The sequence below is a fragment of the Podarcis tiliguerta genome (assembly GCF_965153285.1).
Source record: "Podarcis tiliguerta genome assembly, chromosome: 11".
NCBI lineage: Eukaryota > Metazoa > Chordata > Lepidosauria > Squamata > Lacertidae > Podarcis > Podarcis tiliguerta.
Window position 1 is genome coordinate 47,078,938 of NC_139544.1, and position 24,025 is coordinate 47,102,962.

At 43.2% G+C, this 24,025-nt stretch overlaps 2 protein-coding genes across 6 annotated transcripts; one reads left to right on the forward strand and one right to left on the reverse strand.

Annotated features, from left to right (window-relative positions):
* Window positions 1–172: 172 nt before the first annotated feature.
* Window positions 173–7,860, forward strand: RAD1 (RAD1 checkpoint DNA exonuclease). Of its 3 annotated transcripts, none has more exons than XM_083403196.1 (6): window positions 173–478; window positions 1,167–1,436; window positions 1,874–1,982; window positions 2,074–2,332; window positions 2,749–2,847; window positions 4,017–7,860. In XM_083403196.1, the coding sequence occupies exons 2-6, from the start codon at window positions 1,239–1,241 to the stop codon at window positions 4,198–4,200; spliced, it is 849 nt and encodes a 282-aa protein (XP_083259322.1). In that variant the 5' UTR covers window positions 173–478; window positions 1,167–1,238; the 3' UTR covers window positions 4,201–7,860. The 3 variants fall into 3 exon arrangements, with proteins under 3 accessions (XP_083259322.1, XP_083259323.1, XP_083259324.1); XM_083403197.1 differs by having other exon boundaries at window positions 265–312; XM_083403198.1 differs by lacking the exon at window positions 173–478 and having other exon boundaries at window positions 1,155–1,436.
* TTC23L (tetratricopeptide repeat domain 23 like) lies at window positions 3,352–22,236 on the reverse strand. Of its 3 annotated transcripts, none has more exons than XM_083403037.1 (12): window positions 21,251–22,236; window positions 20,713–20,789; window positions 19,952–20,083; window positions 17,684–17,807; window positions 15,218–15,377; window positions 14,015–14,146; window positions 13,137–13,314; window positions 10,167–10,275; window positions 8,100–8,227; window positions 6,735–6,884; window positions 5,744–5,826; window positions 3,352–5,226 (listed from the first exon to the last, which is right to left on the reverse strand). In XM_083403037.1, the coding sequence occupies exons 3-12, from the start codon at window positions 20,060–20,062 to the stop codon at window positions 5,145–5,147; spliced, it is 1,257 nt and encodes a 418-aa protein (XP_083259163.1). In that variant the 5' UTR covers window positions 20,063–20,083; window positions 20,713–20,789; window positions 21,251–22,236; the 3' UTR covers window positions 3,352–5,144. The 3 variants fall into 3 exon arrangements, with proteins under 3 accessions (XP_083259163.1, XP_083259161.1, XP_083259162.1); XM_083403035.1 differs by having other exon boundaries at window positions 17,684–17,834; XM_083403036.1 differs by lacking the exon at window positions 20,713–20,789 and having other exon boundaries at window positions 17,684–17,834.
* Between the last annotated feature and the right edge of the window lie 1,789 nt (window positions 22,237–24,025).

A 24,025-nucleotide genomic window follows, 5' to 3' on the forward strand; every position in this document is an offset into this window, starting at 1 on the left:
AGTGTCAAATCCCTATAACGAAGCGTGCTGCTCTGCAATTTCCAATCTCTATACTGCAACGGTGCAAAGGATGGAAGGTTCTCTCCATAGAGATGTCAGTTTGCAGAGTGATCCCCCGACTTGTGCCCATGGCTGGTGGCGAGTTCCGATTTTTTTTTTAGTGGGCGTTCACACCGATCGTCGCATCCAACTAACACTTCGCTCGTCAGCGATTGGTCGAGTTGAGAACGGAAGCTGTGGTCACGACGTGTCGTAAAGCAGTCGGACCTTACGTGGCTATAGCCGATTGGCCGGTCTCTTGAGACGGGACAGGTAGGTTTACGCCTCGTTAGGTATGTTTAGCGGCGCGGTTGTTGCTGTGCTGGACGTGCAAGTGCAGTCTGCACCTGTTGGGTTTCTGCCTGTCGCGTGGAGAAATTGCACCGGTTGGGTTTCTGCCTGCTGTGTTGTTCTTAAGTGCGTGTGACGTTGCGGGGAGGTTAGGAAGGGGATCTTTGTGCTTGCTGGGTGGGAGAATGGGGAAGGCCCTGGGGATGTCTAAAGGGCATTAATGGTTTTATAGCAGCTGAGTATCTTTTTTAAAATAATATTTTTATCAGTAATTTCAACACCATAATTTTAAGAAGAATACATCATCCACATTGTTCCCCCCCCATTTCCCCCCCTCCCCCCGTGAATATATGCCCACCCATTCCCTCCCCCCGACTTCCCTCATCTCCTATCTCTGGTTTCTCAACCTATGTTTTTATCTGCATGTTATGAAATTGTAAAGACCCTCAGTTTATCTATCTATATATTACCAATAAAGATTTTGTGAATGTTTATTCAAAAAGTAGCAGCTGAATATCTTATCACAGGTAGACAGGACAACTTTAGTAAGAACGAGAATAATGTCAGGCAGAATAGCATGATAAGATGTGGTTTAGTTCCTCCACTTGTACTGCAGCCAGAGGCATAATATGTCTGGATTTAAATATGTTACTTTTAGCTAAAATTGGATCTTGTCAAGCACAAATGTCAAACTAGGGGATTATTCAGTTGTGTTCTCTGGTGCAGCACAGAGAACCTACCCAAGTATATTAATGCAATTGTTACTTGATGATATTTAAGTTGCATTCATTAAAAGCATTTTCAATTTACTCAAAATGTTATTTGGCCTTCTGCAGGTCTCCTTTTGGGATTTGTTCTTGTTTCTGCCCTTGGAGGAGGAGGCATTGGGTGGGTGACAGATCCCAGCCATGCCCCTTTCAACCCAAGGGGAAACCCAAGGTGAAGAGCAGAATGTGCTGGTTGCAAGTCTTGACAATGTCAGAAACCTCTCCACCATCCTGAAAGCTGTTCATTTTAAAGATCACGCTACCTGCTTCGCCACTGCAAATGGACTCAAGGTCACAGTGGAAAATGCCAAGTCTCTGCAAGCCAATGCTTTTATTCAGGTTAGATGGCAACAGTTTCTTTCCTTTTATTGTACTAATAGGCTTTAATTTAGCTGGAAGAAGTAAATAAACATGTTAGATAACTTATGACACTTCAAAAGGAGAAAGATGTATTATGAAAGACTAAAAGAATCTTGCTGTTATTTGTCAGAGACATTTCTCTCTGTGTGAGAGAATATTTGAAAGCATGCCGTTGTCCCAATCTGGCAATGTCTGTCTTCTACAAGTTAGCATCTCCTGCTTGCTTCTTACTACTCTTATAATATAAAGCTCTATTCTCTTTAATTTTTGCCTTGCCACACTGAATTGAATTAAAAGGACACATCATGTTGCCAGTTTGTCAAGGCTTAGTTCAATTCAGTGGTAGGGGTTGTATTTTGTAACAGTGCAACAGTTTCATCCTTTTGTCTTCCGTTTCCTATCTTTCTAATTTACAGGCAGGGGTTTTTCAAGAATTTACGGTACAAGAAGAATCTGTGATGTTCAGAATCAATCTAGCTGTCCTTCTAGACTGCTTGACCATATTTGGGACAAGTTCTTTGTCAGGTATTGCATGTTTTAATGAATTATGTAGACAAGATGGACAGGTAATAAATTGAATAACTATAATAAAGACACCTTTCTTTCCTCATCGCAGGCACTCAGACAGCCCTCCGGATGTGCTATCGGGGTTATGGTTACCCTTTGACGCTTTTCCTGGAGGACGGTGGTGTGGTGACTGTATGCAAAATCAACACTCAGGAACCAGAAGAGATCCTCGATTTTGATTTCTGCAGCACAAATGTTGTGAATAAGATCATCCTGCAGTCAGAGGGGCTCCGAGAGGCATTTTCTGAACTAGATATGTCCAGCGAAGTATTGCAGATTACCGTATCTCTAGAAAAGTCTAATTTGAGGTACTAGGAATAACTATCCTAGTTTGATAGTCAATGACTACATGTATTGTGACTGTGATTTGGAATGCACTACAAGCTTCTGGCATAAGTATATCCCTCTTTATGGCAGAGCCATAGCTCAGTAGTTAAGCACATATACATTCACATTGCCTGCCATCTGAAAAGGATCTCAGAGTAGCAGGGGGGGGAGGAAGATTTCTTCCTGGGAATTTGAAAAGCAACAGTCCATTAGAATAGACAGTACTGACCAAATTGATTGACAGTTTCATGGTATAAGGCACGTGTCTTATGTGAGATCTAGGGATGGTCTTGGGATTTGAATTTGACTTTAATTTGGGAAACCTTTGTTCTTGCCTGACATCTATCACAAACTTAACTGTGAGTTTGAAATGCATTTTTCTTGTTTTCTCTTTCAGACTCTCCACTTTTGGGAATGCTGGAAGCACACATCTAGACTATCCTAAAGATTCAGACTTAATTGAAGCCTTTCACTGTAACCAAAGCCAGACAAACAGGTGAGCTGGAGTCACCCATACAATAACCATTTGGTGTGACTGGTCCTGTTCTTACCACTCAAGTTCAAATAGCAATCACATGATGGTTGGTTATTTGCATTCTGAGCTGCATGTACTCTGCCAGAAAGGTAATACAGTGGTACCTCGGTTTACGAACTTAATCCATTCCAGAAGTCTGTTCTTAAACCGAGGTGTGCTTTCCCTAATGAGGCCTCCTGCTGCTGGTGCCTTTCCGTTCGGATTCCGTTCTTAAACCAAGGTAAAGTTCGCAAACTGGGACACTACTTCCGATTTTGTGGAGTTCGTAAACCGAATTGTTCATAAACAGGACTGTTCTTAAACCAAGGTACCACTGTACTGTTGCTTGAAGACAGATCACTCATGGGAAAACATCTCAAGGCAATATAGATAATTGACAGTGCCCTCTGACCATGCTGATTGTACTCAGTCATTAGGGATGTAACCACAACTCAGGGAACTAGGTCAGCAAATCTGTTGATCGTGTAGTGTGAGAGGCAAATACACTTTTATTGATTATAATAGAATTGATCTTAGATATACAGATAAACTAAAAAATATATACTAATACACATGCACACAAAAAAAGGAAATGCATAAATATTGCATTTGAGTGAAATTGTTTCCAAATTGTTCATTATTTTCAATAAATAAGTTCTCTAGTTCCTTTGCCTTGCTCACTATTATAATATTAGTCGCCTGTAACCACATGGGCCAATTCCCATAACCTTATTATCCCATCATCCAGGAAGTGAGTGAATTCTACCCTGCTCCCCAATTATAACAAGTAACCACACAATGCTGCTTTTAGCAGGCGTATTCCTGGTTCTATATCCACCAATAAAAATGTGTCTTTAACAGACCTGGATAGGATTATCAATAGATCTACACAGACCATGTTTCCTCTGGGACAGTTTGTCTTATCATCATTATTTTGATAAAGGGGTGTGTGTTTTTTTAATGTGCTCTTAAGTATTTTAGAGATCTTACTCAAAAGGTGTTGCCTTTGTTGATTTAACATTAAATTTTAAACATTGCTGTTTCTGTAAGTTCATCTTTTTCCATAAGTTTGTGTCTGATAATTGGCAGCAACCTATTAGCAACTATTTTGTCTTCATACTTCATCTTGTCTTCCTCCTATTTCTTTACAGATATAAGATTGCATTACTCAAGCCATCAACTAAAGCACTAGTTTTATCCTGCAAGGTGTCTATTCGAACAGATAACAGAGGCTTTCTCTCACTGCAGTACATGATCAGGAACGAAGATGGACAGATCTGCTTCGTAGAGTATTACTGTTGCCCTGATGAGGACATAACTGAAGCAGAGATTTAGCTGTGAAGTAGAAACTGTTATTTTGTTCCCCCTTTATTAAAGGCCATATTGGATGCTCAGCTGTACAACAATGAATGAAAGCTTGGACAACCAGTTGTGAGATTTACTTACCTCTGTTTTAGAGGCAAAATCTGTTGCGATGGACTATTTGGACTCTTGGCATGTTTGGAAAGAGTCATTGTGTATGGCGAAGCTTTTTTGGCAAGAAATATAGATTGACCATTCTGATGTCTTTCATTGGAAACAGTACTTATCACAGAGGTATGCAACTTCTCCTAATCGTTACCCTAAGTATATTTTATGTGCTCTGTGGAAGTTGGGCAGGGGATCAGAAGCTGGCAATTTCTGGGAGGTGCACAGCTGCTTCCCCCAACCTGTGGCCTTTCAGATTTTGCTGGATTACAGCTCCCATTATCCCTGACCATTGACTATGCTGGCTGGGGCTTACCTTGGATGTGACCTAGAAACAAGGAGGCATGCTTGACAATATTTCTGTCAATAGGCAATATTTCTGGATCTAGTACATGACTATACATTTGGGCCTTGATTTCCCTCCTATTCACATGTTACAAAGTAATTCATTGGGTTCCTAGTCACAACCTTACTTGATGTCGGGGAAACAGTGTCCCCAACAATCTGCAAAACTGTCCTTCATATATCCCCCCTGTACTCCTTCACTGTTGTGGGCAGGAAGAAGGAACATCAAAAAATGCAGATATAGGACTCTGCTTGGAGGACCTGTATCATTTTCTTGTGCTAGGGCTCTCTGAATACCCATTCCATCTAAGAGCAGCACCAGGGCAAAGCATCTTTCCATGTACAATTAATATTCACAATTGGGCTACAGGCTATGACATAATTAGCTAATAACCTGAGTGTTGCAGCCTTGCTTTTCTCACGGTGCATTAGGGATATATTTCCTTGTTTCTAGTCTTGCTGTTTGTCTAGAGATCAGGGATTGAGTAGCATAGCAGTGTCTCTCTCTTCTGTTTCATGTTGTTGGTCCCTTCATGTACAGCAGGAACCCTGCAGAAAAGGAGGAGAAGTTTTACCTTCTCCCAACAGTTTTTCATACCTAATGTAAAAATCATTTTTAGTTGAGGAAAAAAAACTTTCATTTGGCAAGACACAATTGCTGTCTTGCAAATTCTGAGCTGTCCAGGCTAAGCTGAAGAAAATAAAAATATTTCTTCAAAGGACAATTGTGCTACTAAACATGTGCTGTTAAGCTCTCAATTATTTACTTTATATTTATTGTTATGGTTGTAAGTTGTTTTAATAATAGGATTCAAATATGTATATAATATAAAGGCTGCTCTTGGAGCATATTTAAACAGAGGCTTGGACAAATCCACCCTCTGTGGCAAGTATGGTTCTGCTCTCTGATGAGTGGCCAGCCATCTTCTCAACTTTGAAGAGGCAAAGGTAGGCAGAGATCTCCTGGCAGTCACACTCTGAAACCCAGATTTGAAGCCTAGACATTCTGTTGCTTGTATTTTTCCTGCTCCCCCCATAGTGCATCCTAACTCCTGATGAAACTTACATCTTCAGCATGCCCAGGAGCTCTCGTATCTTTTTCGATTTCCTGTGACGGGAGCCATAGATAGCAACCTGGATCTGTTCACACTACATGGATGTAAATTGGAAGAGGCCATTATTTCCTTTTCGTTATTCTGTTCATCCCAGTGTGTACAGCGGACAGCATTGTTTCCTAGTGTAGGTTAAAGTAAAACAATCTGGAAAATGTACCAGCTCTGACCTAAGTGTGGTTAAGAGGCTATCTTACTAACACAGTTGGTCTTCCTGTAGCTTCCTCTTTCAGACAAGGTGTGGTGGTGCCTCATGGGCTGAGTTGATCATTCGAACCTAGGTGCAGGCTTGGGCCCTGGAATTTTACAACATGAATGGGAAACCTAGGGTGTTCCGGCTGTTGCTGAACTGTAACTCTCACCATCTTTGACCATTGGCTGTGCTGGCTGGGTCTGATGGGAGTTGGAGCCCAACTATATCTGGAGGGTCACAGGTTCCCCATACCTGCTTTACAACAGATTCCCCCCCCCCCAAATATATATATATATATATATATATATATATATATATATATATATATTCATAGCTCTTTAGCAGCTGTTCAGTAACTGGGCAGTGTATCAGTTGCTTTGGATTCCATTGCCCAGCCCAGAATCTGTGATGATCAGGGTAGTGATGGAATCTCTCAGAAATCAGTTGGTTCCTATGTAAGGGTTTATGGACAGCACTTCCCCAACTTGGGGCTTCCAAATGTCATTGGACTCTAAAAATCTAAGCCAGAACTGGCCAATGGTCATGGGTGATAGGAGTTGTAGTCTAGCAACAGCTAGAAAGCACTCAGTTGTGGGAGGCTTACTTAGGAGATCATTTTAATTGTTTGGGCCCTATCCCTTGAAAATACAGCATCTACCTTCCATAGGGAATTTTCACCCTTTTTTATAGAAAAAGAGCTGCCTTCATTTAAACTTGCAGCGTGATTGCACAAAAACATGGTAATTGATTACCTTACTGAGCAGCTGAAAGGCCTCCCTTATCTTCATCTCTGCTAGGCAGATGCAGCCCATAATATACAATCTTTCAATTGCTTGTTCATTAAAATCACTGCAGGGATCAGGCTGAGATATAAATGACTCTTTGAGTAAGTCGTAGGCTTGCTGAATAAGAAAAAGAATCAATTGCAATGTCTTAATTGCTATATAACAAGAATATATCAATTATCTCTGGGGGGGGGGTGCCGTGTTGTGTTAGGGGTGTGTACACATACACACACACAGTGTTAAGGAGAAACTGTTTCCATTCCCTTAATGAAATAACACCCATTTCTGAACCAACTTAAGGATCTGGAAATTCAGCCCTGTTGACTTACTGCTGGATCTCAGCAATAGAAATTCAGCAAGGTGCAGTCCTTTACCCAGTTACCACCATTGAACTCAATGTGACTGAGTAAACAAGTATAGGATTGCACTGTTGGTTCTATTTTCTTATGAGGCAAGCTTTGGTCTTATTATAAGATGGACTATAAAGACATGGGGACCTTATACTGTCATAATGCTGAATTACTTAAAATCAGATTTATAAGCGAGATCAAGCTGTAATGGCAATACAAAGCAACTAGGTACTAAAACTAACATTTGCCGCCTTACATTCTCCTCTGCCTTGTTCCCATCTATGCTCTCTCTCTCACACACACAAACCCAGAAAAGAGAGAGATGTCTGTGGAATGTATCTTGCCACCCCATAGACACCTAAAATAAGTTTGTTATCAGCCAAAAAGGCAGCAGCGCAACATTTCAATTCACTTCAGGTATCAGAAAATCCCATGCTGTCCCTACTTGGCACCAGGAAAATAGCAGGCAGGGATGCGGATAGGATGGACGGGATTATTTGAAGGGCTGTCTAGTTCAAACATAAAGAAGGGAGAGCAGGAGAGGCCTTGAGTTAGCAGGTACCTAGATACCCCATTGTGGTGAAAAGTAGTGTTTTTTTTCCTAATTGATTTATAGCTGTTATTTCTAAATTTTCACCCATAAATTACCATCTCTTTTTTGTAAAGTGCTTTGAGGCTTTTTAGAACCAAGTGGTGTATAATTTTTATGAAATAAATGAATAAACATGCTATTTTTATGTAAATCAATGTCCTCTTTTACTGTTGGTGTGTTTCCTCTTTTCTAGCAATGCGTAAGTAGCACCAGGGATGATGGGAGTTTCAGGCTGAACAATATCTGGAGGGACACAGGTTTCCCATTCCTGGTCTAGGCAATCCACACTCCCCTGCAAGCTAGTGATGGTATCAGCTGAACACACCCACCCTTATGTGCTCTTTTTCAGCTGAAAGGCTTACGCCTGTGTCCCACTGGAACTGCTGTTACCTTTCTTTTCCCTACTCGCCCAAGCCATTTACTGAAGTCTTCCAGGGCACTGATTGTCCGAGAATGGTTCGTCCCCAGTGCTGACTTGTAGGCCTCAAGACTCTGATGGAAGTACATTTCAGCGGCCTCTAGAAAAACGAGCAGTATAATATGTTTTAATGTGTGACATTTTAATGTATTTTTAATCTTAGTTGGAAGCCACCCAGAGTGGCTGGGGAAACCCAGCCAGATGAACGGGGTACAAATAATAATAATAATAATGATGATGATGATGATGATGTTACGGACAAAAGTCCCCAGTGCTGTGGTGATGAGTCAATAATCACACCAGGGAGGTGAAAGAGAGGATTTCTTCAGACTACAGTAAGAAGGTACTGTACAGGAAAATCAAGTTCCAGATCCTGCACGTCTTTTCACAGCGTGCTCCAACATTTTATACAGTTTAATTACATGGGTTAATACAATGATTCTATTGGCAATCAGCATTTAGTGTAAGCAGTCCCTGTGGCAATCTACTACTTTTTTGGTCTCCACTCATAGTGCAAAGCCAGCAGTTACAGCTGCTTCGTAAACAGGTTAAGGGATGATGGTACTTCTTGTCAGTTTTAGCTTAGTTTGCTGGTCAGTACACTTTGGGGAAACTGGGAGAGGTGCAAAGGGCAAGATCTAAATTTGTACAAGATGGGGTGTCAGGATGTTAGCAACTTTTTGCCAGTTTCCCCCCATTCATTGTAGTGTTATTTTGAGGTAGAAAAGTTACAGAGAAGGCTAATGTTATGTCTGTCTTGATTCAAGCTAATGCCTATTAGAGACAAAATGGAGTCTCTCTGGTTCTTAGTACGTGTATGATTTGTTCCATCTCGGTTCATTCATCCTAATGGATTAACCATTTAAGAACCAGCTCAGCTGTTTCAAGCTATTAAAAGAACTTCTGGGCTATATGTTGGGTTATTTCTTATCTCCTAAGCAGCAGCAAACTAAATCCTTTCAGCATGAGCTGTAAAACAGCTTATAAGCATAAGAGGAGTTCCAACTCTCAGTGGTAGAGAATATGCTTTGTGGGTTGAAGGAGCTGGATTAAATTCTTGTCAACCCTAGTTAAATTAATTCAAATAGGAGATTTGGGAAAGAGGGGGGCAGGAAGGTCTAACGCCCTGGGTCCCACTCAGTAGAGGGAAGAAGAGGGTCCCTAAAGGCCGAAGAGCTGGTTTAGGACATGGGTGAAGTAAGTGAAGAAAAATGCATTCTTAGCTGAGGCTGAAAAATCATTGTCCAGAGTCCAAACCATCTGTGCTCTAGCAAGAAAAGGCAGATGTGGACTGGGTGATGAATTGGTCTCTAGTACAAGGCAGCTCTTGATGGCAGTGGGGTTGGAAAAGGAACATCATAGAGAAGAACATAAGATCAACCCTGCTGGGTCCTACCAAGGGTCCCACTGATACAGCATCCTGCTTTCAACTATGACAACCTCTGGGAAGCCCACAAACAAGAGCCTGAAAGCAATAACCACCTGTCATTACTTGTTACAAATCCTGTTTTATGAGTTGCTGGAAGGCACATTCTGAAGCAGAATTCTTGGCATCTCACTGAGCTACAGTTCCCATGATTCCTTGGCAACGTGGAAGCTGAAATGGTATACAGTGGTGCCCCGCAAGACGAATGCATCGCAAGACGGAAAACCCGCAAGACGAAAGGGTTTTCCGTTTTCAGAGGTGCTTCGCAGGACGAATTTCTCTATGGGCTTGCTTCGCAAGACGAAAATGCCTTGCGATTTTTGAGTTTTTTTTCCGCTCCCCAACCCCTTTTTCTAAAGCGCTAAGCTGCTAATAGCCTTTTAGCAGCAAAACCGCTAATCCCTTAAGCCTTAAAAAGCAGTTTTTAGCCCTTAAACTGCCAATAGCGCTAATAGCGCTAATCCGCTAATGGGCTTGCTTCGCAAGACGAAAAAACCGCAAGACGAAAAGACTCGCGGAACGGATTCTTTTCATCTTGCGAGGCACCACTGTAAAGTGATATGCAACATGCATTGCAAAGGAAAGAACTTACATATCCACCCCAGTGCCTTACCTGCATGCTTTTCTTCTCCACTTGCAGCATAAGCCTTCCCCAGTAACCATGCTGTTGAGGCAACTTCGGCACTAGATTTCTTGTACAGAGCTAGTGACATGGAGTGGGCCTGCCAGGAAGAGATGGACATGGTGTGTTCACATCATAGCAGCTGTGCTATCTGGAGCTCTGGACGAACAATTTCATTTATACCTGGCAGCCAAATCCTCTAAGAGCCTATAGTCCTACTCACAATCCTAAACTGAGGGTCCCGGATCTAGCCCATGCTCTGTATCTCTCCTAATAGCATAGCTAGGCATGGGGAGGATGAACAACTCCTGTGAATGCAGCCCCACAGAAGAGGCAAGCTGTTTACTGCAAACCAACAAAAAACCCCTGGAAACCCACTCCTGCGTTGCCCAGCATGCAAAGCTGTCTAATTATGACTCTAGTACTCTAGAGGCAGCGTGGTGTAGTGGTTAGAATGTTTGGCTAGGATCTGGAAGACCAAGATTCAAATCTCCACTAAAGCCATGAACATGAACATGCCATACATTCCGATTTTCCTGGACACAGCCGGGAAACAGGCTTGAAAATAGTGTCCAGGCAGATTTTCTCTGAATCAGCAAAATATCCAGGAAATCCTGTATGTATGGTAAGTAGGGTGGTTTGTTTGTTTTGAAAGGCCATTAAAATATTGTTCTGTATATGATCCCAAAAACTCTTTGAGGCATTTTCTTCTCTCTCATATGTTATCCCAAAACCCCCTTCCTTTAAGGGGGGGGGGGTTTACACCAGCCAGAAGAACAAGGCTTTTTCTTCTTGCTTAGATGTTACAGTGAAAATAGGCCTCTCTTGGGAATGTCTGGCTTAGGCGCGTAGAGATAAGAGCAAGGTTGCATTGGTGCTATTGTAACCCCAAAGGGAGGGAGGCTGAAACAGGAGGAATGAGGGGCTGGAAATACGTGAAATAAGGAAGTTGATCCACATACGGAAAAACGAAACCTAATTTTTATGTCATTTCTTGTAAAACACGTGTTTTCTCGGAAATCAGATGACTGTCCATTCTACAAGGTATAAAAGGCTGGCATGCCCAGAGGGGGGGGGGGCAGACATCGGGCAAACACTTGTCTGTACCATTTTTGTCATGACAAAATAAACGATCCTTTTACTGCTGTCGTTTTGACACTTTGCAGCATCTCTGATGCTCTTAGTATCAGATAAGGATACTAGGAGAAAAGAAAAAGAAGGAAAAAACAAAAGAAGGGTCCTTCAGTTTTTAACAACTTTGTCTGGAATTTCACTTTGGGGAGTATGGCAACCCTAGCCATGAAGCTCACTTGGGGTTGTCACTGTCTTTCAATCTGTCCTTCCAAGAAAGATTTTTGAGAGGATAACATGGAGCGAGGGAGAATCATGTATGCCTTAGAGGAAAGGTGGGATATAAATATAATAATATATATATATAGAGAGAGAGAGAGAGAGAGAGAGAGAGAGAGAGAGAGTATGGCCCTGGTAGCCATGTCTTCAAATCCAGTGTTGTCAGCAGCTTATCCCTCTCCCCCAAAGCAAACCTTTTCTAGTGCTTGGAAATGTAAGGGCCAGCACATGCATGAAAATGAAAGCATCACTGTAGCATTTCTTTGTACAACATTCGTTCAGGCTTTCATTCAGTATTCGCTCATTTAACGTTCAGACATGCAAGCACTCAGTTGCTGTTTACTGTGGGTGATAAACCAAGATAAACCAAGTGGTACCTCAGGTTGTATACGCTTCAGGTTACATACGCTTTGGGTTACAGACTCCGCAAACCCAGATATAGTACCTCGGGTTAAGAACTTTGCTTCAGGATGAGAACAGAAATCGTGCTCCGGCGGCACGGCGGCAGCAGGAGGCCCCATTAGCTAAAGTGGTGCTTCAGGTTAAGAACAGTTTTAGGTTAAGAACGGACCTCCGGAGTGAATTAAGTTCTTAACCCGAGGTACAACTGTAAATAAAATGGAGAATTATTGCCACATTGCAATCACAGAATTACTCCGTTTGAAAGCAAACAGTGTTTCCAATGGCCGACCATGACAGCTAAAGTGGTCCCATGATCTCAAGGCAGTCTTCCTCAACCTGGTGCTTTCCAGATGATTTGGACTCCAACTCCCATCGGCCCCAGCAAGCATGGCCAATGGTCAAGGAGGGTGGGAATTGCAGTCCAAAACACCTGGAGGGCACCAGGTTGCAGAGAACTGCCATAAGGTAATTGCAAGGTACCTGCAATTGATTGGAAGTGTTTGGATGCTGAGCCCCATTTGGGCAACCTGCATCCATAAGAAGAGCCTGCTGGATCAGGCCAATGGGCCATTTAGTCCAGCATCCTGTTCTTACAGTGGCCAACAAGGTGCTTGTGGGAAACCCTCAAGCAGAACTTGAGCCCAGATGCTGTCAATAACAGAGGGGATTACCGTATTTTTCGCTCTATAAGACGCGCCAGACCACAAGACGCACCTAGTTTTTGGAGGAGGAAAACAAGAAAAAAAATATTCTGAATCTCAGAAGCCAGAACAGCAAGAGGGTTCGCTGCGCAGTGAAAGCAGCAATCCCTCTTGCTGTTCTGGCTTCTGTGATAGCTGCACAGCCTGCATTCGCTCCATAAGACGCACACACATTTCCCCTTACTTTTTAGGAGGGAAAAAGTCTTATAGAGCAAAAAATATGGTATTATAAATATATGAATATGATGGTGCAATAGTAGTTTTTACAGCACAACCCTTTACCTGTCTTCTCAAATGAATGTACACCTTATATTTTATGTAAACCACTGAGAGGTTTTGAGGATTAAGCAGTACATAAATCTTTATAAATAAAAATAAAGGTAAGCCTTTGCTTACTCCCAGTGAAGTAGGTATAAGATTGAGGTTTAATACACATGTCACCTGGTAGCTCTGTAAAGTCAAAACCACAAACTCAGTTTACATGCTAGACTGTTATGAGGTTCCTTGCCTGTAACAAATACCCCATGGATTTTTCATGGTTTCCCTTTGCTTGCTCAGTTTGGGCTATCTTCTGATAGAGGTTTATCAGTTCTGGAGACATCTCTCCTTCAGCTGAAATTACAGCATCAATTGCCTTCTCAAAATGCCTGGCTGCCAACTCTAACTTGTTTTGCTGCAAACTTGCCCTAGAAGGCAGAACAGAGTAATTAGATCTAAAAGTCCACATTTTTTAAAAAGTGAAAATGTAAAATATTTGTTTGTTTAGTGTTCTTGTGTACCGCTTTTCATAAAAAAGCAATTTTAAAAAGAAATATCAGTAAGAGGTACAAAAACAACAAAAACACAATTTAAAAACAATCGTATAATAGATGTAACAATGTCTGACTTTCTTTGTACTTGAGGGTATGAATCAAATTCTGCTCTCAGAATACAACTTTCTACTCTCGGCAAACAAGTTTTCTAGTGGCAAATTCTACCACTGAAAAGCACCAGTAGGTAGCTGAAATAATAGTGCTGACCACCAGATGGCAGTGTACAACTTGCACATGCATGTGTGTTACCATCTAAAAGAGGTGCCACTGCCCTCCCCAAACACTTGCTGCTAAATGTGGGGGCAAAGTCTGGATTTTGGCCTGGGCACAGGACTGCAGGAAGCCACATATAAGACTGCAAAGCCCTTTAGATGGCAGGAATTTTCTCCTCTAGGGAGTAAAGAGGAGTCCCAGCACACACACATTCATTAGCAGTGCAATGCCTAACGCATGCCCTCTGAGTTCAAGAGAACTTGCTACCCTGTAACTAAGTATAGGATTGCAGCCTAGATATGTGATTTAAGTCGTTCAGTAAATAGCTGTACCCTTATCAGGCCACTGGTCTTTCGTTTACCTGCCCAGTGCTGCAAGAAGGTCTTTCTCAGATACTTTAAGTTCAGGAGTCTGGGTCCCTCTCCAATCCATCCCTCTCAGTTCTTCCACAATCCTTTCAGCTTTCTGCAGATTGCAGTAGGATTCTTTGCCAGTAGAAAGGTCAAGGCTACTCAACTTTTTTAAAAAAAATCCATTAAAATCAACACAGACAAAAAGCTGCAACATTGCCTGGAGCAGGAGCAGAGAACCTTTTTGGCTCTGCAGGGCAGATTCTTATCAGGTCCTAGGCATGTGGGCCAAATATGACAGGTGGGTGAGGCTCCCTGGAGTCTGGAGCATCATCAGTTACCTTACCTGGAGTTGGGCGTTTTTCTGCTTGGGTAGTGATGAACCATGGGACAAGGAAGTTGCTGATCTCTAATGACAGCACTATTCAAAAAATCCAGAGACTAAGCTAGCTCTACACATTGCAGGGCCCTGAACAGCTACATGTTCATCACAAGTGCCAGTTGGGTTGACTTCATGGATGCTGGCAATGAACTCTGGGTGATGTGCTTCTTGTGAGCATCCTGAGAACGTTCTCTTTAGATGTCCAGAGAGCTGGCACCAGACACTGTGGTGCCTGAAGTAGAAAAACTAAGTGTCACCCATTCCTAATAACTGACATGAGGCACAAGCCCCATTCAAATACATGGCAGCTGCACAGGAGCAACAATGTGCTCTTGCACAGTTCTGGTTGGTTTCAATGGTGCTTGGTCAGAAGAATGTCTGACACATTCATTCCCCGCTTGCTGGCCACATAGCTACTCAATTTCTAAATCAACACCAGGTCTCCCAGCATACAGCCTCACTTGCCAGTTGCACTGATCCAGTCTCAGCCTCTACATATGCTGTACCCTCTTAGATGTCTGGCTCTTGATTCCACCAAGGAATGAGTGTATGAAAACCTGGACCCATGTTGGACTGCGGTTACAGTGGATGAACACAAAGCTCGGAGGGATTTAGAGATTCCTATTTATTTACTAAACTTAATATGCCTCATATGTATCTCTCCCATCTTATAAGATGCTCATAGCAGTGTTTTAGTCTCACAGCAACCTTGCAAGGTAGACCTAGAGGTTGACTTTTCTATGCACGTCTGGTGAGCTTCATAGCTGAACTGTGTTGCTTCGGTATTTTGCCTCTGAATCCCCCTGTTCTGATTGCTGCATTGCAAGGATATTTTTTCTGCATCAAATATGATGCACCCAAAGTATAGTAGATCGTCACAAGCATGCTCAGAAACTCTCCTTTTTCTTCTGAAGATGCTGGAGGGGCACCTCCACCTGCAAATATGGTGCATTTGGCTGAATTTGCATGGTGCATAGCCTGAATGGGAAGACCTGGGGGAAATAAAAGATGACTTTAACCACACAGAATGACATGTTCACTCATCTACACTACATACAAACAGTTCAAGCAAAAATGTTTTCATAAACCAGGGACAGAGAACCTAGATGTTGTTTAGTTCCATTCAGGTTCATGGGAGTTATAGTTTGACGATGTCTGCATGGCCACAGCTGCCCTATCCCCACCACAAACAATTAATGGACTTGAGAAAAGAAACTGGTTGCTGAAAGCTTTTGTGCCATTGTGTATGCAGCTGCAACTGAAAATTTATACATGGGAAGAAAGGGAAATATGCCGATGCAAGCCCTAAATTGAGAATGACGAATAAATGCATATTTCCAACTCTGTCTCCACCAAGAAATGATCAATGATATCAACTACCAGTCATAAAAATTGAAGAAAAGAACAGCAGTTGCAAAATGAGTGCTCCATGATGACTAAAACTGTGATCCCATCTCGCCTTGGAGGCAGATCATCTCATTGTCCTATGAATACACGTACAGTGGTACCTCGGGTTAAGTACTTAATTCGTTCCAGAGGTCCGTACTTAACCTGAAACTGTTCTTAACCTGAAGCACCACTTTAGCTAATGGGGCCTCCTGCTGCTGACGCGCCACCGGAGCACGATTTCTGTTGTCATCCTGAAGCAAAGTTCTTAACCTGAGGTACTATTTCTGGGTTAGCGGAGTCTGTAACCTGAAGCATATGTAACCTGAAGCGTATGTAACCCGAGGTACCACTGTATCAGCTCCTTCAAAACCTCTTTTTTTGGTAAACTGCTTTGAGGTTACTATTACAATCCAGCGGTGTACACATTTTATGAAATGAATGGATGGATGGATAAAGCAAAGTGGTAGATGAGGAGGGTGACAGCAGAAGGGTTGGATCCTCTAGCTGCAAATTTGCACTTTGTTGTGAAAGTGGCAAAGCATCTTGTGGCACCTTAAAGACTGCCTGATTTATTATGGATGGAGAAAAGTTGTTCTCCGTTGATCATGACCCTGAAACTTATGGGCATCCATTCATAGCTGTCAAGTGTCCCTTATTTGAAGGGACAGTCCCTTATTCCAGCGCCATGTCCCGCTGCTGTCCCTTATTGATGGATGTCCCTTAAATGATATCCCTTAAATTTCAAAGGAAGCAGCCCCTCTCCCTCCCTCCCTGCCGGCCAGGGAGGAGGGAGGCTCCAACTGTGTTGCTTGGCTGTGTTGCTCACCCAATAAGAAGTCTAAGAACGACTGGGGGTGGAGCTTGCATGCCTTGTGCGTGGCTAGTTAATGCAAGCTGAGGGGGTTTTTGAATGCTGGACGCCATTTTGCTGCACGTGCTGCTGCAAACTTTGCAGTGCAAAGCCAGGCCGGGGAGCCATCTTAAGTTGAGGCTGCATAGGCCTTGTGGTGCATGTGATTCAGATTCTATTCAGTTGAACCTCTGGTTACAAAGTTGGTTGGACAGTGTTCTCGAAGCTACCAGCATGAGTTTGACCAGACTGCAGGAGGACAGGAAGACTGGAGTGCCTGGAACAGGTGAGGCTGCAGGTCCCGTATTTTGGCTGCTGGTTCCTTATTTTCGAATCTGTAAGTTGACAGCTATGCATCCATTGAAGATGAATGTTAAAAGGTTCGTGACCGTCAAAAGAAGGAACTTCTTCACACAGAGCGTAGCTGAACTATAGGAGATGCTACTGCCAACCTGAATGGCTTCAAAAGAGGGTTAAGCAAATTCATTGAGGATAAGACTATCCAAAGTTACTAGTCACAATGGCTGTGTTCCATCTCCACTCTCAGAAGGGGCAGAATAATAATAAATGCCAGTTGCTGGGAACCACCACAGGAGGGGAGAGTGCTTTTGCATTCAGGTCACTCCCATAGGTATCTGCTTGGCCACTAGACTAGATGTCCCATGGGCCTGATCCAGAAGATCCAGAAATTATTTTCATTTGATTTTACAAATTCATTCACACTCAAAATCACAAACAGTAAAAATTACACAAGATACTCCCAAATCTCTAGACTTCCCTTCTCCCCGCCATGGCTTCTTTAGTTAACCTTTTCAACTGCATACTATAAATCCTCCTAATTTTTCAGTCCTCCATTGTATCCAAAAAATAAGTTTGTATCCTGTTTTGGAATCAGTGTAATGTATGCCTCTTTCCAAGATTCTGGCAATTTCCCCCTGTTTAGTATTCCATTCATTAAATCCTAAAGTGGTTGTGCCCGAAAGTCTTGTATATCCTTAGTGTTTTCCTTACCCAAACTGACATGTGTATCTTATCATTATTACATACTAGCTTTTTTACCTTGAAGGGTAAGGTAACCATGAGCAAGATTAGCGAGTGCCTCTGCCAACTTCCAGTGCCCATTTCCATAGACAATTCTCGCCAGAGCTGTACATTGAACCAGTTCCCTGCAGGCTTTATGTGCCTGGAGAAAACACACACACAAGATTTGCTGTAAAAAGGAAGAAATTCTCCAATCTGCCCGCTTCTTGCTTCCGCATCTCAGGGCCATTCCCCGGCATCTCCACTTAAATAATAATAATAATCAGGTAGCTGGTGAGGTAAAATAACTGTGCCAGAGACCATAAAGCAGGGAGGATGAAACCTTTTTCAACTTGAGGTCCACTTTTTCTTCTAGGCACATGTTCCAGTGGCCAGAGGCAAAAGTGGGCAGAGCAAAGAATACAGTGGTGCCTCGCAAGACGAAAAGAATCCGTTCCGCGAGTCTCTTCGTCTTGCGGTTTTTTTTGTCTTGCGAAGCAAGCCCATTAGCGGATTAGCGCTATTAGCGGTTTAGCGGCTATTAAAGGTTTAAGGGATTAGCGGATTAGCTGCTAAAAGGCTATTAGCGGCTATTAAAGGCTTAAGGGATTAGCGGATTAGCTGCTAAAAGGCTATTAGCGACTTAGATCAGCTGATAAGCGGCTTAGATCAGCTGTTAAGCGGCTTAGCGATCAGCTGTTAAGCAGCTTAGGGGCTTGGGAAAAAGGGGGGGAAACCCCAGGAATCGCAAGACATTTTCGTCTTGCAAAGCAAGCCCATAGCAAATTCGTTTTGCGAAGCACCTCCAAAACGGAAAACCCTTTCGTCTAGCGGGTTTTCCGTCTTGCGAGGCATTCGTCTTGCGGGGCACCACTGTTTTAGTATTTTACAAGTGCTACATCATGTCCACACTGCATCTATAAGTACGTGTTCGTTTAGTACAGCAGCACCGGCACTTTGGAACTCCCTGCCTATTGATATCAGGCTGGCACCTTCTTTTCAGTGCCTGCTGAAGACGTTCTTATTTAGACAATCCCACCCAGTCATTTAGAAAGCTTGTATGAGTTTTACGGTAACTTTCTGTAGTCTGTTCTACTGCGGTTTTAACTTTCTGTATGCTTTAAAATAAAAATTGTAAATAAAAAAAAAGTTATAATTTGATTGCTTTATCTTTTACAAAAAATATAAAGCAATCAGGTTTTTCCCTGGTATATAAATGTTATGAAATAAATAACTATTACGTTTGTACTGTAATAGCCATGCACACTCACACTTCCTTCTCTACTCTCCATCCAGGCAATCAAGGAGCTTTATCAGAGTTCAAAGACATTCTGTAGCCATGCACCCACTCAAGGTGGGTGCAAGGGAGAACTGGTGAGGGGCGTGGCCTGAGGAGAAGGGGTGTGTCTGGGAAGAGTCCTGGAGGCCACATATAGGGGCCTAAGGGCCACATTCAGTCCTCTCCCCCCTAGAAAGCCCCTGCTGCTTGGAGTAGCCTGGGGCTGGGGAACGCATGACCGCCACCCGCCTCCCCCAAACACAGCTAGATTACAATTTCCATCAGCCCCTGCCAGCATGGCCAATAGCCAGGGAGAAGATGGGAGTTGTAGTCCGGCACCATCTGGCGGAGAGGGAACCCCTGGAGCAGGAAACACTGGGCTATATGGACAAATATACTGACCTAGAAAAGGCAGCTTCTCTGAATTTGTGTTTCCCTTCTTTACAGATGCCAGATAACCCTTGGCAGGGTTATTACATATTTCACATGGCTGTTTATTTGTATATATTTTATTTTTTTATATATGGATGTTTTATGATGGCCTATATTTGTAATGCCAAATAAAGGTTTGGCAAAGTAAGCTAAATATATAATATAGATACAGACAGCGCTTTTTTCTGGGGGGGAGGGGGACACGGGGGACGCATACCCCTAAACATTTTGTGAATCTAAGTTTGACCTCATTGAGGGGCAGTATTTCAATATGAGTAGGAAAATGAGAGTACTCCTAAACATTTTTTTTTTAATAGGAAAGAAGCACTGGATCCAGATATAATGTTATAGCATAAAGCCTACTTTCATGTCCATATATTGCAGGTTTATCCTACCCTTCCTTCTAAGCAGCTCAGGTCAGCATACAGGATTCTCCCCTCTCTTTCTTTTCTTCCCTACAACAACCTTGTGAGGTCAGTTAGACTGAGAGATTGTGGCTAGCTACAGGTCACCCAATCCGCCACAATTAATCCTATATGCACCCATTAATTTCCAGTAGTATTCAGGCATGAAAGGAAACAAAAGGATAAGCTTACCTCTTTTTCTTCGGCAAACCTTTCTGCCCTTTCTTGCGCTTGCATTAACTTGGTTGCTGGTGTAGCCAGCAGCTCGGACCACATTTCATTTTCTTCACGGTTGCTGCTCATTTCATCTGAGCACAGCTTTTCCTTTGAGTTTTAAAAGGTTATAAAGTAGGTGTCAGCAGCTAGGAGCCTTGGGATCAAACCTGGCCCTTTTTGGGGGGTGGAGCACTGCCTTGGACGGCTGTGATCATGAGGCTTGTCTCTTAGGGAGAGCTTATCATGCAGTAGATACCCACATGTTATAAAGGGCCCTACAGAAAACAGAACTGGCTGCTGACCCGGGGTGTAAAGCCAGCATCAGCAATAATAATAACAACAATTCCCTTCCTTGGTTACCAATAAAACACAGAACTAGGATTTAGGCAAGCAGTAAAAATTTGCTATATTTGTCAACTTATCACTTCAAGGTGATTGAGAGGTGTGTTCTAATCTGTTGTTGGCATCTGTCTGTCTTGAGAGACAATGGAGTACACTTCCAAGGGGGAAGTCAAACCACTGGAGAATCACAGCGCCTGCTGTGGCTGCCGAGACTGGTAACTCATAATTGCTGCATCCCATGTTGTTTTTACTGCATTAGCGGCACTGAAATTACTTCCCTGGACGCCAGCTTGGGCAATGTGTTGGGCTAAGCTTGGGCTGCCCAGATGACAAAACCCCTCCCTAATCATAGCTTTCAACTTTCAGATTTGAAAATAAGGGATCAGCAGCCTCACCTGTCCTGGGGACAGTCTACGGGATATCTAACAATCGGAGATAGCAGCGGGAAACGGCGCTGGAATAAGGGAATTTTCTGCAAAAAAAAGAGGGAAGGTTGACAGCTATGTCCCTAATATGTATTATTATTATTACTATTACTATTATTTTGCAGTTAGCAATGGCACGGTGGAAATTGGTGGAGCTGTTCACAGCCTGCTGTGTGAAACTGACTCCACACAGTTTGCATTACGCGCAAGGGCGATGACTTGTGAATGAGGGAGTTGTGTAGCTTTGAGGTAAAGCTGCTTTTAACAAACAGGCAGGCTGTGGTGCAACGTTATGTACACTGTTATCTCTCTCTCCAAACCTCCAATTCTCTCTTCTCAACAGATTTGCTTATTTTCCTCACCTTCCTCCCCCTAAAATACGCCCAACGAAATACATCACAGGTCTAAAGGGTTTTTGTGATACCCTCGGAGCTGACAGATGAAACAAAATTAATCTAAAATGGTTCACGGCAGCAAAGGTATCAGCTAGCCGAGAGCCGTCGCCTACCTCAGAACAAGGCAGTGGATCTGGAACTCAGTGGAGAGGAACTTTCCCACCCTGCACTTGATTTTGCCTCGCAGGTTTACATTAACCACACATAGAAATATGGCATTAGGAATCAGGTTCTTTTGGGTGGAGACCTTAGTTCCTTTTCTGTAAGGGATTGTTTTGTCTGTGTGTGAAAGCAGTGTCTCTCCCCAAGCTGTCACTAGGGCGACAGAGTGTTGCCCCAGTTGTCCTGGTGACTTAAAAACAACCTTTGGCCTTTAGATGGAGCCATTTTTCTTTTTTTCACCAGGATTGAAAGCTCAGTAAGAACTGAGAGGTTTTAGGAGGCTGATAATTAAAATGCTGCACACCCACTCTCCACATCCCAGCCACATTTAAATCCTCAAAGGGTGAGAGTCAGATTGTGCGCCTGCTCTGAGCTGCATTCATACAGCACCTTATCCTGTTATCCTCACGTTTCCTTACCTGATCGTTTCTCTTGTGTTGTGGGATCTCTCACAGGACATAAAAGGCACTTCTGGAAACCTGGTGGGACTTAGTGGAAATTTAGCATGAATTTGAGTGCTGTTTCCAGAAAGCAAATGTGTTTGCAATCCTATTAGCTCAGAAAGTTTTGTGTTTGAGAGTTGCATAGTAATTTCATGGTGACAACCATTGGGGCACACAGTTCTTTTCCACAATTTAAAATTCTAAACGGCCGCAGCTCTGTAATGTAACAGGCACTGCAGTGTAAAAGAAAGCTTCAGAAATCAAGGCAGATGAGCCAGTGTTATTACCAGGAAAACTTTACAATAAACCCACATCTCAATGCAGCAGCTCTAGTGAGCTTTGTGGCTGAGCTGAAGTCCAGGCCTAGATTCTACAGTCCCAACACTTTACCACATTCACACCTTAACGTTTGGATCAGTATAATACCACTTTTTAAAAAGCCATGGCTTTCCCAAAATAATCTTGGGAACTGTAATTCATTAAGGGTGCTGAGAGTTGTGGTAAAGGTAAAGGTAAAGGTACCCCTGCCCGTACGGGCCAGTCTTGCCAGACTCTAGGGTTGTGCGCTCATCTCACTCTATAGGCCAGGAGCCAGCGCTGTCCGGAGACACTTCTGGGTCACGTGGCCAGCGTGACGAAGCTGCTCCGGCGAGCCGGCACCAGAGCAGCACACGGAACGCCGTTTACGGTCCCGCTGGTAAGCGGTCCCTATTTATCTACTTGCACCCGGGGGTGCTTTCTAACTGCTAGGTTGGCAGGCACTGGGACCGAACGACGGGAGCACACCCCGCCGTGGGGATTCGAACCGCCGACCTTTCGATCGGCAAGCCCTAGGCGCTGAGGCTTTTACCCACAGCGCCACCCGCGTGAGAGTTGTGAGGAGACCCTTATTCTCCTCACAGGCCTACAATTCCCAGAGTTCCCAAGGAACTTTAAAGCCCTTCACAGCCTAGGACCCTCGTACCTACGGGACCGCCTCTCCCGGTATGCCCCACGGAGAGCCTCAAGGTCCATAAATAACAACACCCTAGTGGTCCCGGGCCCTAAGGAAGTTAGATTGGCTTCAACCAGAGCCAGGGCTTTTTCAACTCTGGCTCCGGCCTGGTGGAACGCTCTGCCTCATGAGACCAGGGCCCTGCAGGATCTGATTTCTTTCCGCAGGGCCTGTAAGACAGAGTTGTTCCGCCTGGCCTTTGGCTTGGAGCCAATTTGATTCCCTCCCTCCATCTCTTTCTTTTTTCTTTTCCTCCTGCGATGAGGCTACATTTTAATATTTTAATGTTCCATTATTTTAATGTTGTATTTTACTTTTGTTTTTAAGTTGTAATCATTCATCTTGTTTTTATTATTGCTTGTAAGCTGCTCTGAGCTCGGCCTTGGCTGGGCAGGGCGGGGTATAAATAAAAAAATATTATGATGATGATGATGATGAAACCACCTGGGAATGTCCTATTCTGTTTTACATCTCGAAAGTGTGTGTGTATGTATGTATGTATGTATGTATGTATGTATACACACCCACCCCATCTACTCTGTGTGTATACACATCCACACTAAACAGGAAAGCTAGTGTGTAAAGTGTGTAGTTGGTGGGCAGGCTGCTTGCTTGGCATCAAGCAGACCTCTGTGCCTAAGTGCAGGACCTGTACTCACAGGTGCCGCCATTTTAATTATACTGCTGTGCCCCAGATGTGGTTATGACAAGGTCTAATGGCGCCTGGTGAGATTGTAATTTTGCTCAGTGTTGCCACTGGACTGCCATCTAAGTCCCTTATTATTAAATAGAATAATATCAATTTTAAATAAATTAAATATTATATAATTATTAAATATTTAATACATAACACTTATGGCCTCCCAAAGGTGATGAGCAGCACAGAGTGGCATCTAAACTCACTGGGGCTGCCATCTTAGTTATCAAAGTTCTTTGCTCTACTGCATGACAAACTTGTGGCAATAGTATTAATTAAATAATATAGAGCATGCATCCACCACAAAAACCAACATCCACGATGTGAGAGAAGATACCAGAGACACCAACCAGCTTACATCTAAGCTTGATTTCAGATTCAACCCCTGGATCACCACAGCATGGCCATTTTATCCAACTCTGTTTCCCATTTTAATTATGGCCCCCAATTTCAGGAGAGGGGCCAGTGTGGTGCTGGTGATTTAAGTGTGCCCTATGGGGGCTCGATTCCACTCTACACACTATTGTGGCACCCAACTGCCTGCCCTAATCCTCCCTATAGTCCAGCTGAGCTGGGGGTGTTGTGATTGTCA

What these genes read in the sequence shown, in the direction of transcription:
- RAD1 (XM_083403196.1), top strand. Translation starts at nt 1,239, where the DNA reads ATGCCCCTTTCAACCCAAGGGGAAACCCAAGGTGAAGAGCAGAATGTG. An exon ending in AAGCCAATGCTTTTATTCAG is followed by an intron (nt 1,437 to 1,873) that starts GTTAGATGGCAA and finishes TCTAATTTACAG; the next exon opens with GCAGGGGTTTTTCAAGAATT. An exon ending in AACCAAAGCCAGACAAACAG is followed by an intron (nt 2,848 to 4,016) that starts GTGAGCTGGAGT and finishes ATTTCTTTACAG; the next exon opens with ATATAAGATTGCATTACTCA.
- TTC23L (XM_083403036.1), bottom strand. Translation starts at nt 20,062, where the DNA reads ATGAGCAGCAACCGTGAAGAAAATGAAATGTGGTCCGAGCTGCTGGCT. An exon ending in CTTCTTGCAGCACTGGGCAG is followed by an intron (nt 13,315 to 14,014) that starts GTAAACGAAAGA and finishes TCTGCCTTCTAG; the next exon opens with GGCAAGTTTGCAGCAAAACA. An exon ending in CTCCTGGGCATGCTGAAGAT is followed by an intron (nt 5,227 to 5,743) that starts GTAAGTTTCATC and finishes CCTTTTCTGCAG; the next exon opens with GGTTCCTGCTGTACATGAAG.